General features: G+C 50.3%; 2 protein-coding genes across 5 annotated transcripts in view; one reads left to right on the top strand and one right to left on the bottom strand.

The window, feature by feature from the left end:
* The window catches only part of JPH3 (junctophilin 3), a 55198-nt gene extending 53708 nt beyond the window's left edge, over nucleotides 1–1490 (top strand). The window contains exon 5 of the mRNA XM_068203170.1: nucleotides 69–1490. Coding sequence (XP_068059271.1) covers nucleotides 69–149 — 81 coding nt within the window. The 3' untranslated portion in view covers nucleotides 150–1490. The remainder of the gene's footprint in view (nucleotides 1–68) is intronic.
* Nucleotides 102–25610, bottom strand: KLHDC4 (kelch domain containing 4). 4 transcript variants are annotated; one of them, XM_068203172.1, is made up of 13 exons: nucleotides 25133–25375; nucleotides 24048–24139; nucleotides 23172–23250; nucleotides 22240–22338; nucleotides 19941–20077; nucleotides 14597–14689; nucleotides 14074–14233; nucleotides 9509–9590; nucleotides 7607–7815; nucleotides 6128–6542; nucleotides 5573–5695; nucleotides 2112–2179; nucleotides 102–1402 (listed from the first exon to the last, which is right to left on the bottom strand). In XM_068203172.1, the coding sequence occupies exons 1-13, from the start codon at nucleotides 25229–25231 to the stop codon at nucleotides 1328–1330; spliced, it is 1731 nt and encodes a 576-aa protein (XP_068059273.1). In that variant the 5' UTR covers nucleotides 25232–25375; the 3' UTR covers nucleotides 102–1327. The 4 variants fall into 4 exon arrangements, with proteins under 4 accessions (XP_068059273.1, XP_068059275.1, XP_068059272.1 ...); XM_068203171.1 differs by lacking the exons at nucleotides 102–1402; nucleotides 2112–2179 and adding exons at nucleotides 4773–5314; nucleotides 25488–25610 and having other exon boundaries at nucleotides 25133–25277; XM_068203174.1 differs by lacking the exon at nucleotides 2112–2179 and having other exon boundaries at nucleotides 25133–25374.
* Nucleotides 25611–26382: the final 772 nt, after the last annotated feature.

A 26382-nucleotide genomic window follows, 5' to 3' on the forward strand; every position in this document is an offset into this window, starting at 1 on the left:
GATTCTCCTGGAATCCCTGCAGAATTCCAAGGATCCGTCTAACTGCTGTCCTTCTCTTTCTCTTGCAGGGTTCAGCTCCCATCCTGGTAGTCATGGTGATCTTACTAAATATTGGAGTCGCCATTTTGTTTATTAACTTTTTCATCTGATTCAAGACTGTCTTGTTTGCAAAAATAACAGTTACATGTATGAATGGGGGAAAAAAAACAACAAAAAAAAAAAACAAAACAAAACAAAAAAAAACAGAACCAAACAACAACAACAACAAAAAAAGGGAAAAATCGTAACTCGAACTGTCCTCTGACAATTTCCAAGTCTTTTCACAGAAGAACAACAAATGATCGAGTCTCACTCACAGTTTGCCTTTTTTCCTGGGTAATGTTTTTTGGATTTTAGCCAAAATTCTTTGCTTGTATAACACTATGCTGTGTGGCATGGCAAAATGCTATCAACACTCTGCCCCCCCAACACTGGGAAGGATGAGAAGGAATCCCAACAAAAGAAAAAACCTCGTTTCCCTTCCCCTCACCCCCACCCAGCAAAAGAAAAAAATTGTCTTTGTACCAACAGCAATGAACCCCAAAATGGAGATGAGACGAGGGGACCATGGGGAGAGTTTGGGTGGAGTGGGGATGGGTTCTGGGATGCTCCAGGCTGAGTTTCCCAGGGAAACCCACAACAGCTTTAATGATAAATGGGAGAGGAAAGCAAAGTCAGGCTTTTCACCCTTTGGAAATGGAGGAATTCTGCTGTGAGGAGGAGGAGAGAAGGAGCACAGGGAAGGAATGAACCCTGTCTGGATGGGAAAATGGCAGAACAGGCCCCGTTCTGATCCTTGTTTATAAAAGAAAAATTGGCTTTTTGCAGAATTCCTCGGGGCAGGGGGGAATAGGGAACATGAGGTGTGAGCAGCAGCCCCAGCACCCTCCTGCCTTCACTCCTCCTCCCCAGGCTGCTCCTCACCCATGGCAAGGCAGGAAAACCTCCCAGAGCTACTTTTAATTCACAGCCAATTTCTCCTGGCTAAAACTTCCCCAAAAAAACCCTTGGAGGCACCTCCAGCAGCACGGATGGAGTGGCTGATGGTGCTGCGCTGGTGAGGAGCATCCAGCCCATCCCAAAAAATGTGCACAGGGAGCAGGGTGGGGAGGGACAGGGGACAGAGGGCTCAATTCCAATCCACTGAGGATGACAATAAAGCAAAACCAAGCAAAAATCCAACTGTTTCTCAAAGGCACCTGGGGAGGAGCAGCTGGATCATGTCCCAGAGAGGAGGGAGAGGGTGGTGGGTTTGTCTCTTACATCTTGCTGTGGACTGTTTCAGACATCATGCTTGGGCTCTGAGCATGTAGTATTTTGCACTTTGTAATGCAGGATGTATATTCCAGCTTCCAACATGTCCCTGTATTAAAAAAAAAAAAAAAAAAAAAAAAGAAAAAAAGAAGAAAAAAAAGTAAAAAAAAGAAAAAAAAAAGAAAATCAAAACCAAACATCATTGGCAATGGCAGCCTCTAAGGATGTATTTTCTTTCTTTTTTTTTTTTTTCTATGTCACTTAATTTGTTCGTTTCTACCATCTTTGTACTATGCCTGCCTTGATTTTTGTCCCCTCCCCGTCCCCACGGATAACCTGCATACTCATTAAAGGTGCGTATCCCTGTTCCGAGCTGTCCTGGTCCCCATCACACAGCGTGCTCTCAGCCCCAGCCTGGCCAGTGGCGTTCCCAAAGCTCCCATCCCTCCCCTCGGTGCTCCCCCACCAGCAGCTCCCACGGCTCCTTTGGGATTTGGCAGGGCCAGGGACCAAATCCCACCCTCATCCTGCAGCAGGACAAGGGTGCAGGAGGGTGGCAGCTCCCGAGGGGGGTGAGACCCTCACAGGAGATTTTGGGGGTGGGGAAGGAGGGAAAAGCCCTCCCCGACATTCACGTCCAGAGTTGTTGGATCCAGCCCGGACTCGTGGACTCAGCTTTGCTTTGCTTCTGTTTTAGCTGTTTCTCTGCTACCTTTTCAGCAGATTTCTTATTACACTGCACTGGATTGCTATATTTTTAACCAGAAATAAACTAAGGATTAGAGCATGTGCCAGTTAAATTCAGTTCTTTTCCTTACATGGTCTGATTCCCTCCTGTCGCAGTTTTGCTTCCTCTTCTCCTTCCTTTCCCTTTCCAGGCACAGGGCTATGGGTGGACAGGGGAAAGGATAATTTTGAAATTCCATTTTCCACAGTAACTGTCCATCATCTTCCCACCTCTTCCTTTTTTGTGTGTTGTTTTGGATTTTCCTTTTGGGTCCTTAGTCATAGTTTCGGTTTTTTTTGTCCCCTCTTCAATGCTTGCTGCACACTTGAAATGAACGAAAAAAAAACACATATTGGGATTGCAGCCTTGGGAATTCACCCCTGGGATTTGGAATCCTGCTTCTACTCTTTGGAAAGACTCTCGAGGACTTTTTTTTTTTTTTGGTGCATTCAAGTGCAGGACACAAAGGTCCTGTCAGGAGCAGGTTAAACACAGCCCTGCAAACACAGATATTTTCATATCTGTAAAACAGCACCAAAATGCCCCCTGTTATCCATCAAATAAAAGCACTGGTGGTTTCCTGACTGGATTTTTCCCACTGGTGCCTGCCTAGTTATTCCTGCTCTTGCCCCTGGACCAGCACAAATCCAACTTGGATTTTCCAGCTCTCTATTCCACTCGGTCAAGCTGAGGTTTGCTCAGTAGGAAAGACAGCCACAGACTAATATTAATTGGCTCCCAACCCACACGTTCCAAAATAATGATTCCTTTCTTAATCCCAGGGAGTTGAGCAATTTGTCTCAGTCCTGGGCTTTTCACATTTGCCCAAGGCCAGAAATATTCCTGAGAAGTAGCCCAGAGAGAGAGGTAATTCAGTGTATTTCCCTGTCTTATGAGCCTGGCTCCTGCAGACCTACCCAAGGCCCATTAAAATGCCCATCAAGGTGAGCCATAAATCCATGGAAATTATCCAGCCCTGCTGCTTTATGTCCAGGCTGGCAGCTGCACTTGGTCAGTTGAAGGTTTGGATCGTTTTTTAAGGCTGCACTGGAATTTTTATGTTCTGCCAGCATGAGGAGGGGCTGGCACAGCAGAGCCATTGGGAAGGGGGAATTTGGGAAGGGAGATTTGGATCCCACCTGTGTGAGAGGGGCTGGTCCAGCACTGCATCCTTGGGAAGAGCAAGAAGGAAGGAAGGAAGACAAACCCCCTGTGCCACGTCAGCTGCTCCCAGCCCATCTGGTGTCTGGGTGGTTGTACCCAAGACTCAGATTCCAGCTCTCTCCAGAGCCCCAGCTTCCAGAGATCCTGAGCTGTGGCAGCATCCCTGCCAGAAAACACAGCCAGACTGCATCAGCAGGGGAGGAGCGACAGGAGAAACAGGGTGGGACCCACAGTGAAGGGCTTAATTGAGACCTAAGGACTAATTACACACGGCAGCTTTGGCAAGTCCAGGGAGGATGGAAAGCAGGGATTTTTGGAAGCTGTCACACAGACAGGGTGGCTCCAGAGGGCTGTGCTGAGGCAGGATGGAGCAGGGATGGGATGGGATCTCCTGAGCCGGGGGTGAGGGGTTTGCACGGAACAGAATCCTGACAGTGGCAGCTTTTCCTGCCTTAGGGACCAGCTCAGCTCCTTGCACAGCTCCTGAATGACTGCAGCAGTCGTGGGATCATCAAATCATGGAATGGGTTGGGTTGGAAGGGATCTTAAAACTCATCCTATCCCACCCCTGCCAAGGGCAAGGACACCTTCCACCATCCCAGGCTGCTCCAAGCCCCATACCAGCTGGCCTTGGGCACTCCCAGGGATCCAGGGGCAGCCACAGCTTCTCTGGGCACCCTGTGCCAAGGCCTCAGCACCCTCCCAGGGAGTGGCAAATCTCCCGAAACTTTGCACAGAAAGATGTGAACTTACCCAAGTGAGAGGACAACAGGTGAGTGAGCAAGCACGTGGGATTCCTTCCTGGATTAACAAGAAATGCTTTTTCACCTTTCCCAGATCATCAATAAATATTTTGTTTTCTCCTCTCCCAGGTTATCAATAAATGGTTTGTTTTCACCTCTCACCTGTTATTTCATGGGGAAGGTCCCTCCCTGCCAGCCATGTTTTTATCTCACCAATTAAAGCTCCCTGTCAGCTCTATTTAATCTTCCTTCTGTCCTAATTAGCCCAGCGGATCCCAGCCCTGCTCTCTGGAGAGCTGCATCCCCAGGGATGGCCCTGCCACAGCAATACCCAGGGCACCTGGAATTCCCTGCACAAGGACAGCCAGTCCTGGTGGCACCTCCAGGCATCACTTGGCTGCTGCAGCACACTCTTGGATCCCATCTGTTGCCCCCAAGGACACAGCACTGCTCTGCTGGGAAGGAAGGGATGCCTTGAGGAGAGGGGCTGAAAAACAAATCCTGGGATCAGCCCACTCCTTCCTGGCCTCAGTGAGGTCTGCAGGTGGACATTTCACTGGTCATCAAGAGGTCACTTGCAGGACAGCCAGACCAACAGGGGGAAAAACTGAACTGGGAGATTCCATAAAGGCAAAACTACAGTGAACAGGGAAAAGGAAGAGGTTTCTGTGAGTGCATCTCACAGGTAAGGCAGGGAAGAATTCCCAGGTTTTTCCAGGCATCTCAGAGCTGCTGGTGCACTTTACACAGCCTGCAGATGTCACAGCAGGAACTGCAATCCCTCTTCCACACCAGGAGGAAAACAAGAACAAAAGCTGGGATGGGATTTACTGAGCAAAACCAGGTGATATAACCAAGTGAGTTTATTGTAGGAACACCTGGAGACATGTCCTGGCCCCAGTCGGGAATCTGGGACCAGTGAACCATTGTCATGAGCACAGTTTGTCTGGACAGACCCCAAACAACTTTGGAACAACAAAGTCAGTGTTGTACAGCCCAGAACAAGCAGAACAAGTGCTTGGACAGCAATCTTGTTTCTCAGGAGCCTCCCACAGCATTCCCAGGAGTACCAGCAGATCCAGAGCATCCATCCAGGATGGCCAGCCCAGAGCTGGGACAGGCTGGAGCCAGCATGGACATCGGGCTGAGCTCAGCAGGGCTGACCACTGCTCCCAGCACCCTCCTTCACTCCTGGAGCAGCCTCAGGACATCTGGATGGCATCTTCATAGAAAGTCTTGGCCATGGCATGAGCCACCTTGAGCACTTTCTTGTCCTTGGCCTCGGGGCCCATGTGGCTACGGGCCAGCCCGAGCCAGTACTTCTCTGTCCTGGCCGTGTACTGGGCCTGGGCCTCCCCAGGCTGCACTGCTGGGTGCTGCTGCTCCCCTGGGCAAAGAGAGGGACACAGAGAGGTCACACACAGCTCACCAGGGCCACACCAGCCAGGCCACGTGGGGCTGAATGGAACAGCCTGAAAATCTACCAGCAAGCAGGAAAATTTCTCTTTTATTCCAAGAGAACTGTGTTAGGAAAGCTGCTTCTGCTGGAAAACTCACCTGGATGCAAGGGAGAACTTCCAGGCTGGCAGCAGAACCAGGCACTGCACTAAACCCCACTTTAGATTAGTATTTTATTAGTAATTACCTTCCTCATCTTCACTCTCCTCTTCAGAGCTCTCCTCTTCTTCTTCCTCCCCTCCCTCTGCACCTTCCACATCATCATCCTCCTCTTCATCTGACTCTGACTCCTCCAGCCATTCCTGGGTTTCTTGGATGAGAAAGGAAAAAGAAGAGAGGTACAAAGAGAGAATTAGGGTACAAAGAGAGAATTAAGCTTACAAAGAGATGACCCCAGGTAATGCCCACATGCTCTGCAGGACCCAAGCCCTTCACTGCCCTGAGACAGTGGGGACAGGCAAGAGCATCCCTGTTCCTTGGAGCAGTGGCACAGCAGGGCTCCCAGGATGGCTCATGCCACCACAACTCAATGTTTACAGCTCTTGAATTTCTACAGGGCAGAGCTGACTCTACAGTGACCCCAAAGCTCTGGGCCACACAGGTAAGACACTTTTTCCTATCCAGAGAAAACCTCCACTCAAAGGCTCTCCACCACCCCTGAGGAAACCCCACAGTTGTTTTTTTTTTCCCCCAGTGTTGCTGCCCTGAAGGCACAGGGAGAGCTCCCAGCAGCAGAGCTTACTTGGATCCATCTCCAGCAGCACCTTCCACTGGTCCATCCTGTGCAGGTCGATGCTGTGCAGGTCACTGAGGGTCACCTGGCGGTCGCCCACCTCAAACATGCCCCCGTACACGTAGAGGACCCCGTGCTTCACTGCCACCATGGCACTGGAGCGTGGGCACGGCTCCACTGGCTGGCCCAGAGCTCCATCTTCCTCCTCCTCCTCCTCTTCCTCCTCCGAGCCAGACCTGTCCTTGTCTTCTGCAGCTCCAGGGATCACCTGCTTGATGGTCATGACGGTGCCATCTTCTGCCACCACCTCCTTGACGATCTCCAGGGGACCCTGGGGGGGTGGCAGCTGCAGCTCCTCCCCTCCAGCAGCCTCTGCCTCGGCCTGTCTGCCACGCCTGCGCTTCCTCCTCTCTGATTTTGGGCCCTGAGAGCAGGAATTAAAGGAGATTTCATGGCAATTGTGTGCAGTTCATACAGACAGCACGGAGGGAAGGAACAATTCCTGGTTTTCATCACAATTTAGTCTCAAGTGATCAGTGCAATTCCTCCTACAGCATGAGCTTCTCCCAGCCTAAAACGAGGAACAGTGAAGATCTTGGAGAACCTGGGGTGTGGAATTGCCTCCTCTGTTAAAAGAGGAGCAGCTCTCCTGCTCCCAGGTGCCACAAACACACAGAGGCCACTGTTCTGTGACAAGGGAAAGTAACCCACGATTTCCTGAAATCACAACAATTGCTGGGTGCTAAATTACAGCCCATTACCAGGCAGCACTCCAGGTCTTGGAAGAAGTCTCTGAAAGGGCTGGAAAACAATCAGTTTGGGAAGGCTGAAGCAACCAGCTGAGTGGCTGTTTGCCTGTTATTATGGGATTGATTTCTCCATTTGGAGAACAAAGCCAGGAAGGGGCAGGGGGAAGGAGAAGCTGAACCAGGTTTGCACCTCCCTTGGCCTGTGAGAGTGGTTCAAACACAATCAAAGAGCTGAGCTCTGAAGCTCTTGGAGACAAGGTTAATATTTCATCTCTTCTGGTAGCTCATCAGCACTGGGGAGAAAAGGGAGGGGTTTGATCCCAAAATCTTTTCACAGCAGCTTTGAATGAACTCCCCTCATGTCAGATTTATCTGGCCTGGAGAGAGCTTTCAGCAAAACACCAGAAATATGTTTTCAAGCTGCTTTGCTTCATTTTGCATTCCACAATAAGGGGGCAGCCTGATTCCTGGAGGAGAGGGATTGCTCAGGTGCAGTGAGCTACCAGAAATACAGGATTCCTTCAAAGAGAGAAAAATCCTTCCTCCATCCCTGGAAATGTCCAAGGCCAGCTTGGAGGAACCTGGACTCGTGGAAGGTGTCCCTGCCCATGGTAGGGGTGGAATGAGAGAATCTTTAGGGTCCCTTCCCACCCAAACAATCTGTGAAACCTCGAAGAGGCCAAACCAGGCATAAAGGATGTGCCAGGTGATGAAATGACTGAATTATTTAACCCCAGACCTTGAGCTGTGCAGGGAACCAGCGGTTCTTCCCGATGTCATAGAAATAAATGTCATTGAAGAAGTCCCCCTCAATGCTCTCCTCCTCCTCCTCATCGTGCACCCCCCCAAAAAGGAGGCAGCGGTTGTTGGGAGCAGCGGCCACGGCAAAGCCGGACCTGGGGGTGGGTTTCACTCCAGAGGGGCTGAGGCGACTCCAACTCCACCTGTCTGGAATGGAGAGAACAAATGTGAGCACCAGCAGAGGAGAATCCTGCTTGGTTCATGTATTCCAAGGTCTCTCAGAATTCCAGCAAGGAAATCTGATGCCTTGTGAAGGCTGAGCTGGAACAGAGGCTGGGCAGAGTTACAGAATGAAGCAGGGATTGATCAAAAGGATCTTCTCCATGGATCCACCTTGGGCAGCACCAGAGCCCAGCCAGGGCTGCACCCAAGATGAACCCAAATGGTCCCAAAATGCACGAGCGCTCCCGGGGGCTCTCACTGGGATCAGCTCTGCTCCATGGGCACATTGCAGTTCATTGTCCCGTTCCAGCTTTAGCCCATGCAGTCCCATCCTGCTTGTTTTTCTCTCTCCAGCCCACGTTGTTTGTGCTCTTGGGCTGAGATTGGGATCACTTGTCCTTGGTCCCCAGCTGGAGAAGGAATTGTTTTGTCTCCCTGCTCTGTGCAGAGAGCTCACCATCCCCTAATGTGAAGCTCAGAACTGCACACTAAAGCAGCTCAGAATGTGAAAATATAAAAGCTAAAACCTGAGGCATCAATTCCATGCCCTGTTTTGGATGTTTTCATGGCATCTTCAGGGTATTTTCAGAGCTTTCTGGAGCAAGGAGACTCTTGAAAGTGTCTGCACCTTTACTGGAGGGTGGAGATCAGACAAGGCCTGATCAGATGCAGCCTTCAAGCACCAAAAAATGTCCCTCAGTTATCCCATGGAGCCCTCCCACCTTCCATCAGCTCTCTCCACCTCTTCTGCCACCCTGCACCGCTGCCTTACCCCCAAAAATAAACACAGATCATCCCAAAAAGCCCCAGCCAGGCTTTAAAAGAGGGCTCAGCAGCAGGACAAGACTTGTGCTCTATCCCTCTGCTTTTCTCCAGTCCCTTCTACTCTGACTTCAGAGCAAATCCCCGAAATGCAGGCTGGGAGAAGCACTGCCAGGCCCTGTGCTTCTGAAGGAACTGCAATTCCAGCAAGATAAAACTATAAATAGGAATAATGCAAACAGGGCCTGGAGTCCAGACAGTGCTGGCGCCCAACCCTCCTCCCCAAACCCCATCCCAGACAGTCAGGTTTGGAGAAGTCAAGCACAATTTTAACATTTTAGAAATTCAGCTCCAAGAAAATTGTCCCACTGCCTGAGTCAAGGAGAAAATCTCCTAAGGAAAGTGATGGAATTCCTATTCCAATCCAAGATAACCAAAGAGCCACCATGGATCAATCTGTCCCACAAGGATTGTACCCCATGGAATGGGCCCAGCCTGGAGCAGGGAAAGAGCTGAGTGATTCTCCCAGTCCTTATCTCAATCCACGAGTCCTCCATTGGCTTTTCTCTCCCTTCTCCAGCTGAGGAGGGAGGGATGGAGCAGCTTTAGCAGGTCCTTGGCATCTACCCAGGAATACTCCACCACAGGAGAATTCTGCAATCCCCAAGATTTTGTTGTGAACAGGAAAGCACTGATCAAAATGTCCCAGAAACAGGAATTTGGAAAGGTTGTTTTAATTCCTTCCCACATACAAACTGAAAAAAAAAAATCACCAAAATCTCTTTTCCTGGATTTCTTCCTGAGCCAATACTGGGGCAACACAAAGGTTATCACTGAGAGGGGAATTTGGTTCCAGGTTTTTTGGTGTGTTATTCCAAGGAAGGGAGAGGATTTGCATTCCCAGGGCAGTGCTCACCTTCCTCCTTGCCTGCCCCTTCAGCCTTCAGCAGGAACATATCCGTGTGCAGGGTGCCTTTGTCCACATCTTTCTTGATCCTCTGCAGGGAAGGGAAACACAGAGATGCTCAGGGAAACAGCTTCAGCGGCCAAATCACAGAGGGGATCCAGCTGGAAATGCAAACACTGGGACTGGGCAAGGAAAGGCCACTCTGGAGCATCCGGGAGCTCCAAACCATGGGATTCAAAGCAGGGACAGTCCCTGTGATGTGCCAGAATCCCTGCCTGTGGCAGCAGGAAGGGCTCTCCAAGCTGCAGCACAGATTTCCGGGGATCTGTGGCTGTATGGAGACTATGGGATGCAGGAATTTTGGCACCAAGAGCAGAATAAATTGTCACAAGGGATTAAAACCAACTGGTTTGCAAACAAAGGAAGGGTGGGCAGCACTGAGGAAACAGAAGAGCCAAGGTCCTGCCTTTTACTCTGCCCAGACAGGACCGGGTGCTCTCAGGGGCTGATTTAACTACTGTAAAAGGAGCATATTCCCACTCCCCAGTGGGACATGTCAACTTTCCAGGGCTTGCAAGGGCCTCTGGGATTCTGCCCTGGATGTTGAGCAGCTCTGACCTGCAATGACCTCACGTGGCCCACCCCTGTGACCAGCCCAGGCTGTGGGTCCCTGTCACCCGCCCTGAGCCAGAAGAGGCAGAGGTAGGTGACAGCTCTGTCCCCCTGCAGCTGGCCATGTGGGGTCATTCAGATTTGCCACGTGTCCCTCACAGCCCTGAGCAACAGGTTCATCCTCCTAAACAGAAGCAGAAACTCTACTCCCATCCCTACAAAAGGCAGCAGCAAGGACAAGGTGAAAGCTCAGCAGAAGCCATGAAATGCCTGATTTTCAGGGTGATTTCCCTGCTCCTCTCCCTGGAAGCTCTGGATTCCAGTGCTCATGGCAACAGCAGCATCCCAAGGCAGCTCATTGCCACACCACCACAGGAGCTGTGATAATAATGTCATTATCCAGCCATCCTTCATGCACAGCTTCCTTGTCATTCCCTTCCTCCTGGGATGAGGAACTCTGCTCCCAGGATGCCAGCAATGCATCCCAGCCCTCAGGAAGATGAGCTCTATGGAGACTACAGGATGCAGGGATTTTGGCACCCAGAGAAGAGAAATGAATTGTCACAGGGGATTAAAACCAACTGGGTCCAGCCCTTTCCTGCTGCACACCTGTAGCTGGCAGGTTTTGTTGTTGCTGGTATCCAATTCCTGGGACTGGTGCTCAGTTCTTAGGGAGAAGAGAGGGAAGTGTGCTCCAGGCACTGCACAGCTCCACCCAGGCGAAGTGTGAGGAGCACAGCACTGCGTGAGAGGCAGGAGAGCAAACACAGGGAGAGCAGCTGGCTCCACAGCCATCCAAGCTGTGTGGAAAAAACACATTCTTTTCTCCTGAAAAGCTCCCTGTAGCAAACACGCTGCGTGTGCAACATGACAAAGCTCCCTGGGCTCAGAAAACCCTGATGAGGTGCAGTGGGAGTCAGTCTTTGTTGTCACAGGCACTTCCAGCTGCTGGAGAGATCCATCCCCTCCCAGCCAGGACAAGACAGCCCTGAGCAAATCATTCCATCACTCGCAAGAGGTTCCTGCTCCCCCCTGTCCTTGGTGCCTTCCAGTTCCAGGTGTTTGTTTTCCAGCACAAAAACTGGCTGGGATATGCACAGTGGCCAGCCTGTAGTTTGCACATGCAGGCACAGTGGGAAGGTACAAGAGCTGTACAGGCATCAGCTGAAAACTCCAACTCTGCTGCCAGACTGCAAAGGAACTGAGGCACAGAGAGCCTGAGAAGTGCAATCAGGCTTCTCCATGTGGTAAAATTGCCTGATAGGAGATCAACAGTGTTCAAAAACATCCAAATAGCAAAAGTGTTCAGCAGGCAGAGCTACAGAGGGAACCAGTCCCACCAGACCTTACAATTCAGGCACTTCCACATCTCCCAGCAGAATCCACTTCAGCTTTGTGACAACTGCCACTAAAACCCCAAAACAACAACAAGATCCCCACACCCCAGCCATCTCTGGCATCCCAAAGCCCTGCCCACGTGTAACTCCAGCCCTCCCCTAGCCTGTGGGCTGCACCTGCAAGGTGGAGCAGCAGCAGCTCCAGCCCCTCTGTTGCCTAGCAATGGAGAGGCCTCGGTGCTTCAGACAGCCCAAAATGCAGCTTGCTGCAGCAAGCCCCATCCCCAGCACAGGAAAGGGCTGAGGACATCTTTAGGATCAGCAGGAGAGCAGGTCTGAGCTCCTCTGGGCATTGTGAGGTCTGTTTTAGGCAGAGCTGGCAGCACCCACAACACCCCTTTCAGTAGGAGATGACAGAAATTGTCTTTATCATCTCCAGGCTGCTGCTGAAACAGCCTGAGAATCCTGCTGAGAATCCTGCTCTTCAAAATATCAGGCACCAGCATCTCAAGGCAGTCACACCCAGGGTTGGAAAGCTCCTTTTTCACCACTTGCAGCCTGGTTTGCTCAGGAAAATCCACAGCAAAGGTGTGGGGGGGACCAAGGTGCTGGCCCTGGCTCTGCAAGTCCTGCAGTGCCTCAGAAAGTCACTCCATCTTTTCTGCCTCTATTTCCCCAGCCAGGAAAGAGAATTTTAATCAGGTCCCATGAAGGGTATTCAGCCCTGGACTGACATGTTACTGAGAAGAGACTCTCCACATCACTTCTGCAAGTTCAGGAAATCAAAGCAGGCCCCAAAACTCTCTTTCTGCCTTCCCAGCTCCCTGCCCATCACAGAACAGCAGCCCTGCCATGTCACCACCCTCCTCCAGCAATGTGACAGCCAAATCGTGTCCCTATTCAAAAATAAGAGCTATTATGATTTTCCTCCCCTCTTCCCTTCAAAATTTCCCATCACAAGTGTGACTTAGTCCTGCCTCTCCTTGGAATATTCTGCATTTGATGAATGGTGCTTTGCTTGCATATTTGCCTGGTTTCAGATGTAGAAATGTCTTCAAACTCCCCAAAATGTCTTCATAGCAGCCCTGACTGGAGTATCTGCCCCTGTAACTGGAGACAAGGAATAAGTCCCCTCCTGTAGCTGCCCAACTCCAGTTAAGTATTGTTTTCTCCATGTCTACCTTCTCCCAAGAGTATCCCAGGCAAACACACTTTCTGCACTTCAAAGCAAACCCAGACACTCAGCTCCACAATCAGCTCTAAGTGAAGACACAATGAGAATTAAATAGCCACACATTAATGGAATTGGTTCTCTCCTAGAGGGGCTATATCCTGCTGAATTTAATTTTCAGGAGCATGCTGAAGGTTGCAGAGAAAATTCTGTTCAGAGCTTTGGTCAGTTTGTGCCACAAAAGCAGAGCCTGGCAGGAATGGCCCATCAGAGAGAAGCACACAGAGCTCTCCACATGACAAAGGAAGGAGATTTTTAACATCTGTGAAAAATGTCTTGTTTTAATGGAATGTCTGCTTTGCCTTAATGGAGTGTCTGTTCTAATGGAAAAGCTGTTTTCCAAGCTGCAGAGAACTTCCCCCAGCTCCCATCCTTGCCCAGTGCCCTGCCAAAGGCTGAGGGCAGCTTTGCATTCCCCCATCCCTTCTCCTTCACCTTCATCAGCTCACACCAACCCGGAGCAGCAGTGGAACAGAACCGACTGCAAACACATGAGACTTTTACATTTCCATGGGGCACCTGGAGCCCAGCTGCTTCCAGGAGAGCTCCACACCTAGCAGAGCATGCAGGCTCCCTCCCCACCCTCCAGGAGTGAGGACACAGCACAGGGAAGGGAAGAGGACAAAGCCCTTTCAGGTGGAGAAAGCTCTGTGTCGTTACTGCTGCTGGATCCAAGGCACATCTGATGAGGCAGAGCCCAAAGCTCAGGCCCTGAGGAGGCACAAATGCTTCTAAATATACAGAGAGACCAACTCCCTTCTCTCCCCTCTCCCTGCTTCCCTCCTTTGTTCATTTATTCCCCTCAGAAGAACAAGGCGTCCTCCACCCCTGCTGCCTTTCCACGGGAGCAGCAGGATCTGGGGCCTCTGCCTGCATTCCCAACATGAAAAGCTTTTGCAGGAGCCTTCTGCTCAATGAAACACTTCCTTCCTGCTGCCCAGCATGGACACAGGGATACCTGCTCAGTGAGGAATGTGCTCTCTGGTATAAATTCCCAGGATTAACGGAGCAAGGAGCAGAGCTGAGGGAGCCTGGTGCTTGTCAAAAGTCTTTTTTGGCTTATTGAGTTTTCTCCCTCACCTCTACCACTGATGGCACAAAATAAAAGTCTCCTGGCAACTGCTGCTTTTAACCTGCAAGTGCTGAAGCACAAAGGAATACCTGAGAATGCTTTAAGTTGCCAAAAAAGTGTCATTTCTCCCAGTTGCTTATTCCTCCCTCAGTGACATCAATTCCTTCTGTTGGATTAGAACAGCAGGGAAAATAGAGAAATCATCTGAACCAATATTAGCCCCTCAATCAGCAGAACTGCATGAAATAAGGCAGAATGAGAAGATGCCATTTTTGATACCCAGCCTGTGGACAACACCTGCCTTAGCACAGATGTCCCATACCTGTTTGGAGTAGCCCCCATAGATGATGATGTGGCCCTCGGGGGTGGGAGTCATTTGACAGCCAGACCTTGGAGCAGGCCCCATCCCTGCAGGAGCCAGCTTGCTCCAGGTGAAGGAGTCCAGGTTGAAGGCATACACATCGTTGTAGTAGATGAAATCTCTGCAGAGAGCACATGGGCACAGCACATTTTGTGATGGGGACACTCAGGACAGGATAAAACAGCATTTCAGAGCCCTGCTCACAGCCCCCACTTCTGCAAGACAAGGATCTGACAAGATTCAGAGGCCAAAATTGCTGCACTGAGCCTTGGCTACAAGGATGGGCAGCTGCTTCAGTGCTACAATGATCTCTCCCACACCTGAAGACTTTAAATCAAGATCTGTCTTTCTAACACAAAAATCCAGTTCAGTCCCAGTCCTGCTGAGGATATTCCTCTCATCAACACCCAGATATCTGTTACTGGTGAAATTTTGTTGCCTTTTTTAATGAGGACTCAAACTCCCAGCCACCCCAGCAACCCACCTTGCACTCTCATGGAAACCTCCAAAGATGATCAGCTGTCTTTTGCACACAACCATCCGATGTCCACTTCGTCCAGAGGGCCCTCCTGGTGCCCTGAAACACAAAGAAATTCCATTTATCAGCAAAATCCCCTGTCCTGGTAGTGCCTCAGGCCATTTTTCTTGAGGTTATTGGCAGCCGAGCTGGTTGAGCTCAGCCTCTCCTGGAAATGGGAACCACTGGGAACGTGGTTGCCTCAATCTGTGTCTGCTTTTCCCCAGGACAGGATGGGTGCTCTTCCAGGAAATCTTGGGACTGCAGCACAGGCAGTTCTATTCCTAGAGATAAACCACCCTAACAGCACCCAGAGTCTTCTCAGTGATGACTCAGGAGCTGATTCTTCAGGAGAGTTTAATGAGCAGCACTTCACAATTGCAGGGAAGACACTCCAAACCGAGATGTTTTCTCCAAGCACCAAGAGACAAAGCCTGGCTCTGACATCCCCCTCCCTCAGTGTCTCAGGAAATCAACAACACCTTCACTCATCCACCTGCAGTTTGGGTATGACACCAAATCAGTGAAAACACTTCATGAATTACCCAGATTTCCTCAAGAACAAAGGCACTGCAGCAAAACAAGTCATCGTTGTCATCATTATGATCATTATCCCACTGAAGGAGGGCACGGATAGATGGGATGGTGGGAAGGAATTCTTCCTGGCACAGGTGCCCAGAGCAGCTGTGGCTGCCCCTGGATCCCTGGCAGTGTCCAAGGCCAGGCTGGACAGGGCTTGGAGCACCTTGGGATGGTGGAAGGCATTCCTGCCCATGGAGGGGGAGGAATGAGATGGGATTTAAGGTCCCTTCCAACCCAAACCATGCCATGACTCTGTGACTCACTCCATGATCCTACACACTCAAAAGCAGCCACACATTCCTGTTCTGCTTTCCTGACCTTTCAGTTAAATGTGCAGCTTCCATTCCCAGAAACAAGCAACACCCCCTCCATCTGTCCCATCCAAAAGGCTCCCAAGGAGCTGGGCAGCTGGACACCACCCCAACATGGACTCACCCTCCTTCCTCCACCTTCACCCCCAGCATCACATGAGAGACAACAAAAACAATCCCAACAACTTTCCAACTGGGAAAGGAGGCCAACTCTAGGCCAAGGAGGGTTTGCTCTGTGTGTTCTCTGCCTCTATGGATGAATCCATCCCATTTTCCCTCACTGAGGAGTCTCCTAAAGCTCCCAGCTGGCACCACTGAGCCCAGCAAGACTCCTCCAACAGGCAGCCCTAAGGAGTGGAAGTGATTGCACAATCAGGGCCTAAACAAATAAAGCTGAAAACAGCAGCAAAACCTAAAGCCACAACCCCCTGGCCACACTTGTGGAGTGGCAGCAGGGAGCTGGGAACGTGGTGAGGGATTTCTGCGGAGAGAGAAAATGAGGGCCCTTATTCACCATGGAAAATGACAACCTCACCCCGGTGATAATGAGAAACTCCACCAGAACAGCAGCGTTTGGGGAAGACTGAATTAATATTGATTGCTTGGACTCTTTATTCTAACTGAGAGGAGGTTTTTCCCAAGCATTTACTGGATCTTTAAGTATCACCCTGCAGAACAGCACCTCTGGTATTAATTTCATCAAGACCTGAAATCATTATTTTCTCTTGCTGTAACAAAGCTCCCGTGTCACTACTCCAAAAGATGGCACTTTTAAAATCATCTTTTCATTTTTTTAAGGAGAGGATGAATTAAACCCAACATGAGCTCTAAAATCCTGTTCTCGGAGAATATCTTGTGCCTTGTTTCTCAAACAGGTTCCCTCTGAGTTCAAAATCAATAAAAGTTTATTCATTGATGTGTTTTAATAAAGCTCCCACCAATGTAGATTTAACTCCAAGGCACAAATGGCAACGTCAGGCAGGACTGGCAGCGATGCAGAACCTCATTCCCACTCCCGGAGCATCTTCCTGGAACTTGTTTCCCAAGCACAAACTCTTCCCTTTTACCTGTTCCAGTGCTCCTGGTCCCAAAGAAACATTTTAGAAATGGTTTCCCAGACTTTGTGATTAATGCTCGATTTCATGGGGTTGACACCAGAAGGCAGACATGTAGGAGGGAGCTGTAAATTCTAAAGACTTTTTAAAAAATAGATGAAAAACTCTGGCTAAGGACTGGCTTTACACATGTACAGCATGAGGCTGATCTGAGCTGCTCCATAAGGAATTTTCTTTTGCCTGTGGAGTTACTCTGGGACTTGTAGTAACAAACCAGAGCTGAATTCAGCCCCCAGATTCATGAATTACTTGTCCCAGTGGCTACAGGCTGCAGGAGTTGCCTCTTCATCCACAGGATGCTCAGGTGAAGCTTGGGAATGCTCAATAATAATAAAAGTGGGGCTGAAGAGAACATTCCATCACAGGGGCACTTGAGGACAGAGCACTTTTATCCTGCAGAGGCAGCTGAACTCAGGATTTGTGATGTTTTACACCTTTCCCTGGGAATGTCCCAGTGCTGGGGTCAGTGGCACACACAAATTCTGTCCCCTCGTGTCTGGATACTCAGGTGGAAACAGAGAAGGGAAAACACAACTGGCACAGAGCCCAAAATTCTCAATTCCAACCCCTTGCAAAGTCAATCCAGAGCTGTACACCTGCATCCTGATCTGCTAAAGATCAAACTCATTTCTGGGCTGACAACCTACTTGACTTACACCAAAACACCCTTTTCTTTAAGCATCTTCTACCTGGTGTGGCAGGACCTGACCTTTCTGGTGAGCAAGGAGAGGCATCCATCAGACCCAACCCTGTGCTGGGCCATCCTCCACTGCAGGGACTGCTCCAGTTAAACAGACTCTGGTGAAACTGGGAAACTGACAGCACCACATCCCACCAAATCCTACAGGAAATATCACCAGCATTCCAGAATTTCAGTGAAGGGAGCTGCAGAGGAGGGATGTGGCAATTCCCAAGCACAAGCCCCAAGGATGCTCCCTGTCTTTCCCTGAGGGAGGGCACTGGGACTCACAGAGCTGACTGGGAATGTTCTCTCTAGGAAGGAATGAGGCAATTAGGTTAAAATATTGCTGCTCCAAGGCAGGGTAACAAACAGTTCATGGACTGAGGAAACCTCGTGCATCACACACAAGATAAGGTGGCTGCACTAAGTCAAAGTCAGCTGCTGGCACGGCTTCTAACGGGCTGGGATTTGCTGGGTTTGGATCATCTTTGTGCATGCAAAATGCAAGGAAACACAGCTAAATCTTGCTAAATTTAGCAACTTTTAACTCTGTCAGGCAGCCTAGCACCACTGTGCTCTGTGCTAGGAGAAAACGGAGCTGCACTTCTCCAGCACAGGGAAGTTTTCAGAGTTAGTCAAGGTTTTCTCTTCCTAAGTGTTTCAGATTGAAGCTCAGGGCACCAGGATGGTTTGTGGCAGGAATTGTAGGCCAGGAAGGACAACGTCATCGTCTGGAATCTGAGCTGGGGGACTGGAATAACCAAATTTCCTAGAATTTCATGCTTTTATCACAGCAGGGTCATCTTGAACAAACCAACACATCAAACCCACCTGGAATGGGGCATTCGTGATCCTTCCCATGGGAACAGAAACAGAAACTTTGCTTCTCTTGTCCAGACATTTCTTCATGAATGATTAATTTTATTACTTTAATATTCACACTAAAATGATGTTTTCTAAACCCCACACTAATCTGTACCCCATGTCTGTCACCTGGCATTTATTCAGGTAACAGTGGCAGCACATTGGATACATGGAATTATTCCTTGGTGTGTGTGAAGGCTCTTGGTACCAGGGATGGTTCCTCACCATGATCCCAACAAATGGGAAATGCTGAAGGAGGTGAAGTGCAGCAGGTGCCATGATCAGAGTTTTAAAAGAAGCAGGATAAAATCCCCTGTAGAAGCCAACAATCACCTCTGCCCTTTCCTGTTCCCCTTTCCAAGCAGCCTCCTGACCAAGATGCTGTATGGAAAAGCAAAGAGGCAGCAGAACTTGGATTTTTGTGCTCAGCCAGGTCAGCATTAAAACAAAGCCATTTCCTCCCTTTGCCTCATTAATGCAGCTCCGGGAGCAGCCCAAGGATGGGGAGGGGATGTGCTTTGCCTGATTCCAACACTGGGACCAGGGCATGGGTGTTCCCAAAATTCCAGCAGGGCTGAAGAACAGAGGGCCACTCAAACCAGGCAGGAAGCTCAAATGGAGTAGACTCCAAATTCCCACTTGTCAGGCACTATCAATGCCTCCACTTTGCAGGGAGAGGGAAAAGGGGGAGACAGGCACAGTGAGTCACTGTGTGACCTCGGGATGGAGTCCCTGGCCCCATCCCTGCACAGCTCATCCCAAAGCAGCCTCAGCCACTGTGCAGGGAGAGGCAGGCACAGCTAACAGACCCCACACCCTCTAACAGGGTGAAAAGGGATCAACCTGGACGGATCTGGTGTTCCCACCTGAAGGAAGAACATGGAGCTCCTAAGTGATCAAAAGCTGCTGCCTTTCTCAGTGCACTTTGAGGGTGATCTGGAGCTCCAGCCCACCCAAACTTGTTCTGGGTACAAGACAATCCCAAAGTCCAAGAGGAAGTCAATGCCAAACTCGGACCCAAAGGCAATCTCCTGCCTCTCAGTCCACTGGATGTCACTAGAACTCTCCTCTCATGCAAATACAAACAGGAGCAGCCAAAGCAAGGAGCCAAAGGTTAAAGAAACATCAACACAGAATTTTGGGCCAGATCCACTGAAAACATTTGCACTTTCACTCCTGTCAAAAACTTTTGGCACCTGTTTCCTTTGACAGGCCTGAATTACTGGCTTGTTTATTCCAAGGAATCTCAAGGCAGCAGGAATCTCAAATGCCAGGAGTGAAGCTGGGTAGATAAAATTGGCTTGTCCAATGGTGTTAAAACTGGGAGATCCTTGCACTGGCTTTGTACAGCCCCCACTGGAGGAGCCCAGGAAAACAGAGCACCAGTTTTGGACACCTGCACCTGCCAGGGTTGGGAACAGAGAGCTGCTCATGAAACTCTTCCCTTCAGTTAAGCAACACCAAGGCACACCCACACCCCAAAAATCAGGTATGAAATAAACCAGCTTTGGTCTCAACAGACTTGGAACACATCTCTCAATCCCGGTGTCTTCTCCACCCCTCTGAGCGTGGGTATCTCTGTATTTAAGGGAGAGCTAGGAAATCACAGCACTGAACCAGGAATCAAACTTGGATCACACTGGCACAGCTCCTCATGAGGCCAACACCAAAGAGTCACTGAACACCAGGATCTCAGGGATCAGAAATCCAAATTTCTTGGCAAAAGAATGGTCCAGACACGAGGGCCCAGCACTTACTTGATCTGCTCCCAGGTCTTGGTGGCCAAATGCAGGACCCAGAGATCTTTGTAGTGGTAGAACTGCTCCCCGTTGGGAGAGGCAAACTCCCCCCCAAAGATCCAGAGCTGCCCCCCAGCCGTGGGCACCACAGCTGCCTGCAGGACAAGGGACAGCTGGGTCAGAGCAGGATTCCAAACCAGGCACAGAGCTTCCCCTGTCAAACACACAGCTCCAAATCCCAGGGAACAGCAGCAGCTCTCTGGGGCTGAAGGAAGGAGAATTTGGATTAAAAGTGTTCAGCACATCTTCTCTAGAGCAAGGGAAAGCTGGCCTAGAAGCTGGGCTCTTCTCACCTCCTGTGGGAAGCTCAAAGTTTCCTAGGAAACATCTTGGGATTAATGTAACAAAAATTGTTCAACTCTCTCTGTTCAAAACCAAAGAAAAGAAAGAAAAAAAAACCACCAAAAAAGAAAACCCAAATACAGAAGGAAATGTGCAGCATTTGGACAAGAGGAAAGACTGTTACAGCTTTGATTGTGTCAAAGCAGAGAGGAGTTTTTTGGGGTTTTTTTGTGGGTTTTTTTTGTTTTGTTTTGTTTTTGGCTTTTTTTTTTTTGCACAGCAACACCACTGGCATGCAAGATGCCAATTAAAAGCAGGGAGAAGAGCAAGATTCCACTTCACTAAAGTTATCTGTCTTAGGACCAAGAAAGAAGGAAGGAATTCCAAGAAGGAAATGCTGTGGCTATGCAAATTTTAATTTGTGTTTTCTCCAGGGTACCCATCACAGCTCAACATTGGGATAATGATCTCTTTCCTCTCAAGGCTTCATTCCCTGCCTGTCTCTCCCAGCAAAAAAAAAAAAAAAAAAAAAGATTTTTAGCCACACACAGGACCATGCCCTGCCATAAACCAGCTCAAACATGAAATGATTAAATAAGAAAATCCAGGGTGTGCTTTCAGGCAGGATTTGTGAGAACATGAAGTTACCTAAACAAAGGGGATGTGTGCCTGAATTCCATGGGCATCCAGTGCTTAAAAGCTTAAAGGGAAGGTTTATGCAACAGCCTGCTCATACTTGTGGGTGAACTTTCCAAGAGCTGGCTTGAAATTCATGACAAAACCAAACCTTCTTCCTTGAACAACTGCCAAAACCTGCCCGTAGCTCCTCTCACCTCAACTCCAACAGTGGATTGTGTGTCAGAGACCAGGGATGACAAATAAAACTAAAAGCATGCACCTGGCACCCACAGACACACTTCTATTTAACTCTGAGCTATGCATTAAATATAAAGCCACAAGGAAGACAAAGCAGTCAACTCATGAGGCTGAACTGTCTCCTGTGAAACCATAATTAATTATCAGACAGAAACACTGCTGAAGCAGGACTCCTCAATTTATTGTTGTTGTAATCCAGCTGCAGCTCCTGAGCTGCTCCCTTTGGATTGAGCTGCTCGACAGCCACCTGCTGGCTGCTGGAATGTGGCCTCTGTAACCAAGTTCTATCTTGAGCAACACAAAGCAGCACAAAAATCAAAGCAGAATATTTCAAGGATACACAGCTCAGAGCAAGACTGGCACTCAGTAACGTTACAAAGGGATATGAACCTAATTGGGGTGCTGGATCTTACCAGGGAGCTTTGGGATGGGTAGGAAAAGGACATTCACATCCTGAATGGCAGCTTTGGGAAGGCACCAGTCACCCACTGGCTGCAGCAGGTAAGAAAATCTATCAGCTGCTGAGGGCCAAAGACCTGCAAAAAATACAAGTCTTTGGTCCAGGTTCTACTGTGCAGGTGTTCACATAAAGTAAACAAGCCCAAATTCCTCATCCTCACAAGCAGCCAGTGACCTGGATTTGCAGAGGTGGAGAAGAGCCCAAGTGCTCCCTGCTGGCAGCAGCGGCAGTGTCTGGGACGTTCATGGATGAGGGTTGTGGCCATGAAGGGAACAATGGACTTCGGTCAAATTCCAGTTTGAAAATTCAGGGCCCCCTAGGATTATGGATTTGAGCTGGTCCTTGTAGAATGCAGCAAAGAGAATTAATTTCTGAGGAAGAATCTGCTCCCTGGCTCTGCTTGAGTTCTGCCAAATCAACAGATACAACCCCAAATCTTCATTCTAAAGCAAACACTTCCAGAGGGCACCCAGTGTCCAGAGCACCTTGGACAGAAAAGCTGAAGTGACACCACTGGTAGCCCATTAGGAGGAGGACAAAGACAGGCAAGAAACCCTCAGGAGCTGAAAAAATTCAAACCCTCCTCCCAAGTCAGCTTCAGAACAATCCCAGCTGCTGCTCTGGCAGCCAGAGCTTTACCTGGTGAGCACAACGCCTCGGGGGTGGGTTGGGGATGTCCAGTTTGGCCCAGCTGTTCTTCCTGATGTGGTAAATGTACAGGTCATTGTACAGGTAGGTCTGTGAGACAGGGAGAGGGAACAGAAGCTCAGCTCAGCTCAGCCCAGCCCAGCCCAGCCCAGGGGGTTTGGGGCGAAGATTGCAAAGCACAACCTCCTCAGAGGGCAGGGAAGGAGGACAACGAGCTCCTGCACTGCACTGGGAGGCAGCAACTCTTCCACTGGGCTGGAATGTTCCTTCCCAAACCCGTGGTGACAGCTTGAAATACGAGGACTTAAAAAGCTGGAGCTTAACACAGATGTTCAAGTTAAAGCTGCTCAGAGCAAAGAACAGCTCCAGGTGGTATAAAAAGCAGAATTAGTTCAGCTCATCACACTGGGTAACTCTGAGGTGGCCAAATATCACTGCCAGGCTGGGGTTTTCCAGAGCAGTTTGTCTCCAGGAGCAAAATAACCACTTGCAACCTGCAGAAATTCAGGAAAAAGAGTGTCCCTGAGTGCAACAATTTGCTGCTGCTCCCATCTCCAAGGCAGCCAGCAGCAAAGGTGCAGAAATATCTTGTTTTGAGAAGTGCAAGAGATTCTTCACTAGTTATCCCAAATGAGGGGCAGATATGGCTACAATTAAGTCTGGAGAAATTATGAAGCCCTGAAATATTGATGCTGAGACAATCACTCTGACTCCTTAATGGGTTCCAGCATGTCTCCTTCCTGCCAACTGCTCAGCCATGAGACAGAGCCATGGCAGAATTAAAAGGCTATTTTGCTCTCATTCAGGGACAAATGCATATTTTATGACTCTGCCTTGAATTTCCCTTCAAATGAGACCCGTGCAAATTACAGGAAAAGGAGGGAGGGGGGAGATAAAGAAGAAGAAAATGAAGTATACATTACTTTTTGGCCATTGAAATATTCACCTCCAAAAAGGATCAGCTCATCTCTCTCGGGGTGAGCACAAAGAGAACAGTTCAGCCTGTAAGAAAAGAGGATAAAAAAAAAAAAAAAAAAAAATGTGAAAGTCCTTAAAACCCTGAATCTTGGAGCCTTTAACTCAGGCACCAGCACCTCTGCCCTCCAGCCCCAAAGGTCTCTCCATCATCTGCCAAATTACCCTGCTGTGATGTTCACCCCAGGGCTAAAAACTTCTCCAAAGAAATTAATTTCTTCCAAAACTTCCAGCAAGATGAATGGGGCACTGTCTGAGAGGCTCTCCTATTTCAGGAGCACACGTTACTCTGTGATTTAACTCCCCCTTTGACGTGAGCTCCTGAATTTTAATGCTGGGGTGGCAGGAACAAAAATTACTTTTATGAGGGCTCAGAACTCTGGGCTGTCTCCTCTCCATTTATCTGTGTCATTATTCTGCACTTGCTGCTGGTGACTGCTCTCCTGAACACCCCAAGTTTGTGAACCCCACTTAACAAAGTGTTTTTTTACCTCATGACACATCCTTTTGCCTCTGAATTCCCTTCAGCCCTCTAGTCCAAACCCCACACTTCCTCTTCACTTTAATTTTCCCCTCAAAGCCCTGAAATCTAACCCTGCTTTGCCTCTTTTGTGCTGATGTGATGGTTAAAAAATGGATTTGGATGCCCAAAACCAGGCTTTTGGTCTCTTTTTAACCATTAATTCAGTATTCCAGGTGTTTCATAACTCCAGATATCAGGTATACCTTCCACTCTTGGGAAATAACTTTACATAAAGAAATTACATTAAAAGCACTCCCAGCTGCTCTACAAGCGGCAGCCAAAGCCTCACACAAGCTCTCACCTGGGTGAAGGGGGTGGGCAGGATGACTCAATTACTTGGGTCTTTTTAGCATCCAAACTCTGGAATTCTGCTATCAGGGCTTCAAGATCCTCCTGGAAAGAAAAGGCCAGACATGAGCAGCTTGACATGCAGAGAAACCAGCACTCACTCCCAGTTTCCCTTTCTTTAGGAAAAAAAATAACTGCCCAAATATAACTGGAAACTCTTTTATATCCAGAGAAACCTCGTGCATCTTTATTCCCTTTCAACTTCACTCAATTAAAGCCAACATCTGGCCCCCAAAACTGCTGACAGCCCAAGGGCAGGAGCAGGATTGCAGCAATGGGAGGCTCTGAGCCAGGGTTTCTCCCACCACCCCACCTCAGGTCACTTGGCTGAAGGTGTGCTCCAAGCAGAGATTTCCAAAGCCTGGGAATTTTGCAGCACGGAATCAGCTCTCCCTGCAGCCAGGAGACTCCAAAGGGGCACCTTCCAAGCCTTGGAGCTTTAAATTAGGCCATTAACAGCGCTTTTTACCAGGGAAAAGTCACTGCTTTGAGGCTTAAACACAAGCAGCCCCTCTAGGAGTGGGAGAAACCAAGGTTCTCATTTGCTTTTAGGACCAGGAGAAAAGGATGAAGGGGATGGAAAGGAAGAAGGATCCTTAAACTGTGCTTTCCTCTCCTTTTACACCTGCTGTCACACACAAGGGACCGCAGGGGATTTAAGCAAGATTCTGCTTAGAATCAGAGAATGAGGGACCTTAAATCTCACCCATGGGCAGGGACACCTTCCACCATCCCAGCTTGCTCCAAGCCCCGTCCAACCTGGCCTGGGACACTGCCAGGGATCCAGGGGCATCCCTGAAATCCAGCTTCAAGGAGGTCTGGCCAAAGCTCTCAGGCACATGGTGGGATTGCTGTGGTATCTTCGCAGGGCCGGCAGCTGGGCTGGATGATCCGTGTGGATCCCTTCCAACCCATCACATGCTTCCCTTTCCCTGGGCAGCCCAGGTTCCCTCTGGATTCGCTCCTTTGCTCCCAGCGCTGTCCTCAACCTTCCCCCTGCCCCCAGAGCGGCCCCGCGCCCTCCCTGGCGCCCGTCACCTCCTCCTTCTTGGCCCTGCGGGACACCTTCTTCTCCAGCTTCGCCAGCGTCTTCTCGGCGCCTTTCCCCTTCTTGTCGCGCTTCCCCTTCTTCCCCATGGCGGCGGGGCCGGGATACGCCGGGATTCCAGCGGGATCACAGCGGCACGGGGCCGGGATACGCCGGCATCACAGCGGGAGCACGCCGGGACGGGCCCGCGACGGGATCACGCCGGGATTCCAGCGGGATCGCACCGAGACACCCCGGGATCACGCCGGGATTCCAGCGGGATCGCACCGAGACACCCCGGGATCACCCCGGGATTCCAGCGGGATCGCACCGAGACACCCCGGGATTCCAGCGGGATCAGAGGGCGACGGGGCCGGGATACCCCGGGATCACGTCGGGATCACAGCGGGACGGGCCGGGATACCCCGGGATCACGTCGGGATCACAGCGGGACGGGCCGGAATACCCCGGGATCACGTCGGGATCACAGCGGGACGGGCCGGGATACGCCGGGATCACACCGGGACACCCCGGGATCACCCCGGGATCACGCCGGGCCGGGATAGCGCGGAAGGCCCCGGGACGGGGCCGGGCCGGGGCCGCGCGGCAGCGCCCCCTGCCGGCCCGGGGGACTGCTGGCGGCCGCCCGCGCTCAGGGAGCGCTGCGGGAGCCCCGCGGGCCGCGGCCGCTGCGAGCCGGCGTCAGGAGCCCCGCAGCGCCGGGGAGAGGGGTTAATGCAGCCCCGCACAGCGGCCGGCACAGCCCTGGCACGGCTCGGACACGCTGGGGTTGATGCCCGCCCTGAGGAGAACGTGGAGCCCACAAAATGGCCCCCTCCCCTCACACAAAATGGCCCCCCCTCAGGGGAGGGGAGGCGAGGACACGTCTTGAGGGGAGGTCAGGCTCTGTTCGGTGGGACGGGGACAGGACGAACAGCAATGGCCACGGACTAAACCACCAGTTCCACCTCAGCGTGAGGGTGGCAGAGCACCGGCGCAGCTGCGCAGGGAGGTCGTGGAGTCTCCATCTCCGGAGCCATTCCAAGCCCACATGAACGCGTTCCTGTGTCACCTGCTCCAGGTGGCCCTGCCTTGGGCTGGATGATCTCCAGAGGTACCTTCCAACCCTAAATATTCCATGATTCTGTGGTTAGGAGGAATTTCTTCACGGAGCGGGTGGTTAAACATTGGCAGGGGTGCCCAGGGAGGTTTGGAGTGGCCATCCCTGGAGGTGACCAGGGAATAATTCCTGGATGTGGCA

Source organism: Anomalospiza imberbis, chromosome 12 (assembly GCF_031753505.1).
Source record: "Anomalospiza imberbis isolate Cuckoo-Finch-1a 21T00152 chromosome 12, ASM3175350v1, whole genome shotgun sequence".
Classification (NCBI taxonomy): Eukaryota; Metazoa; Chordata; class Aves; order Passeriformes; family Viduidae; genus Anomalospiza; species Anomalospiza imberbis.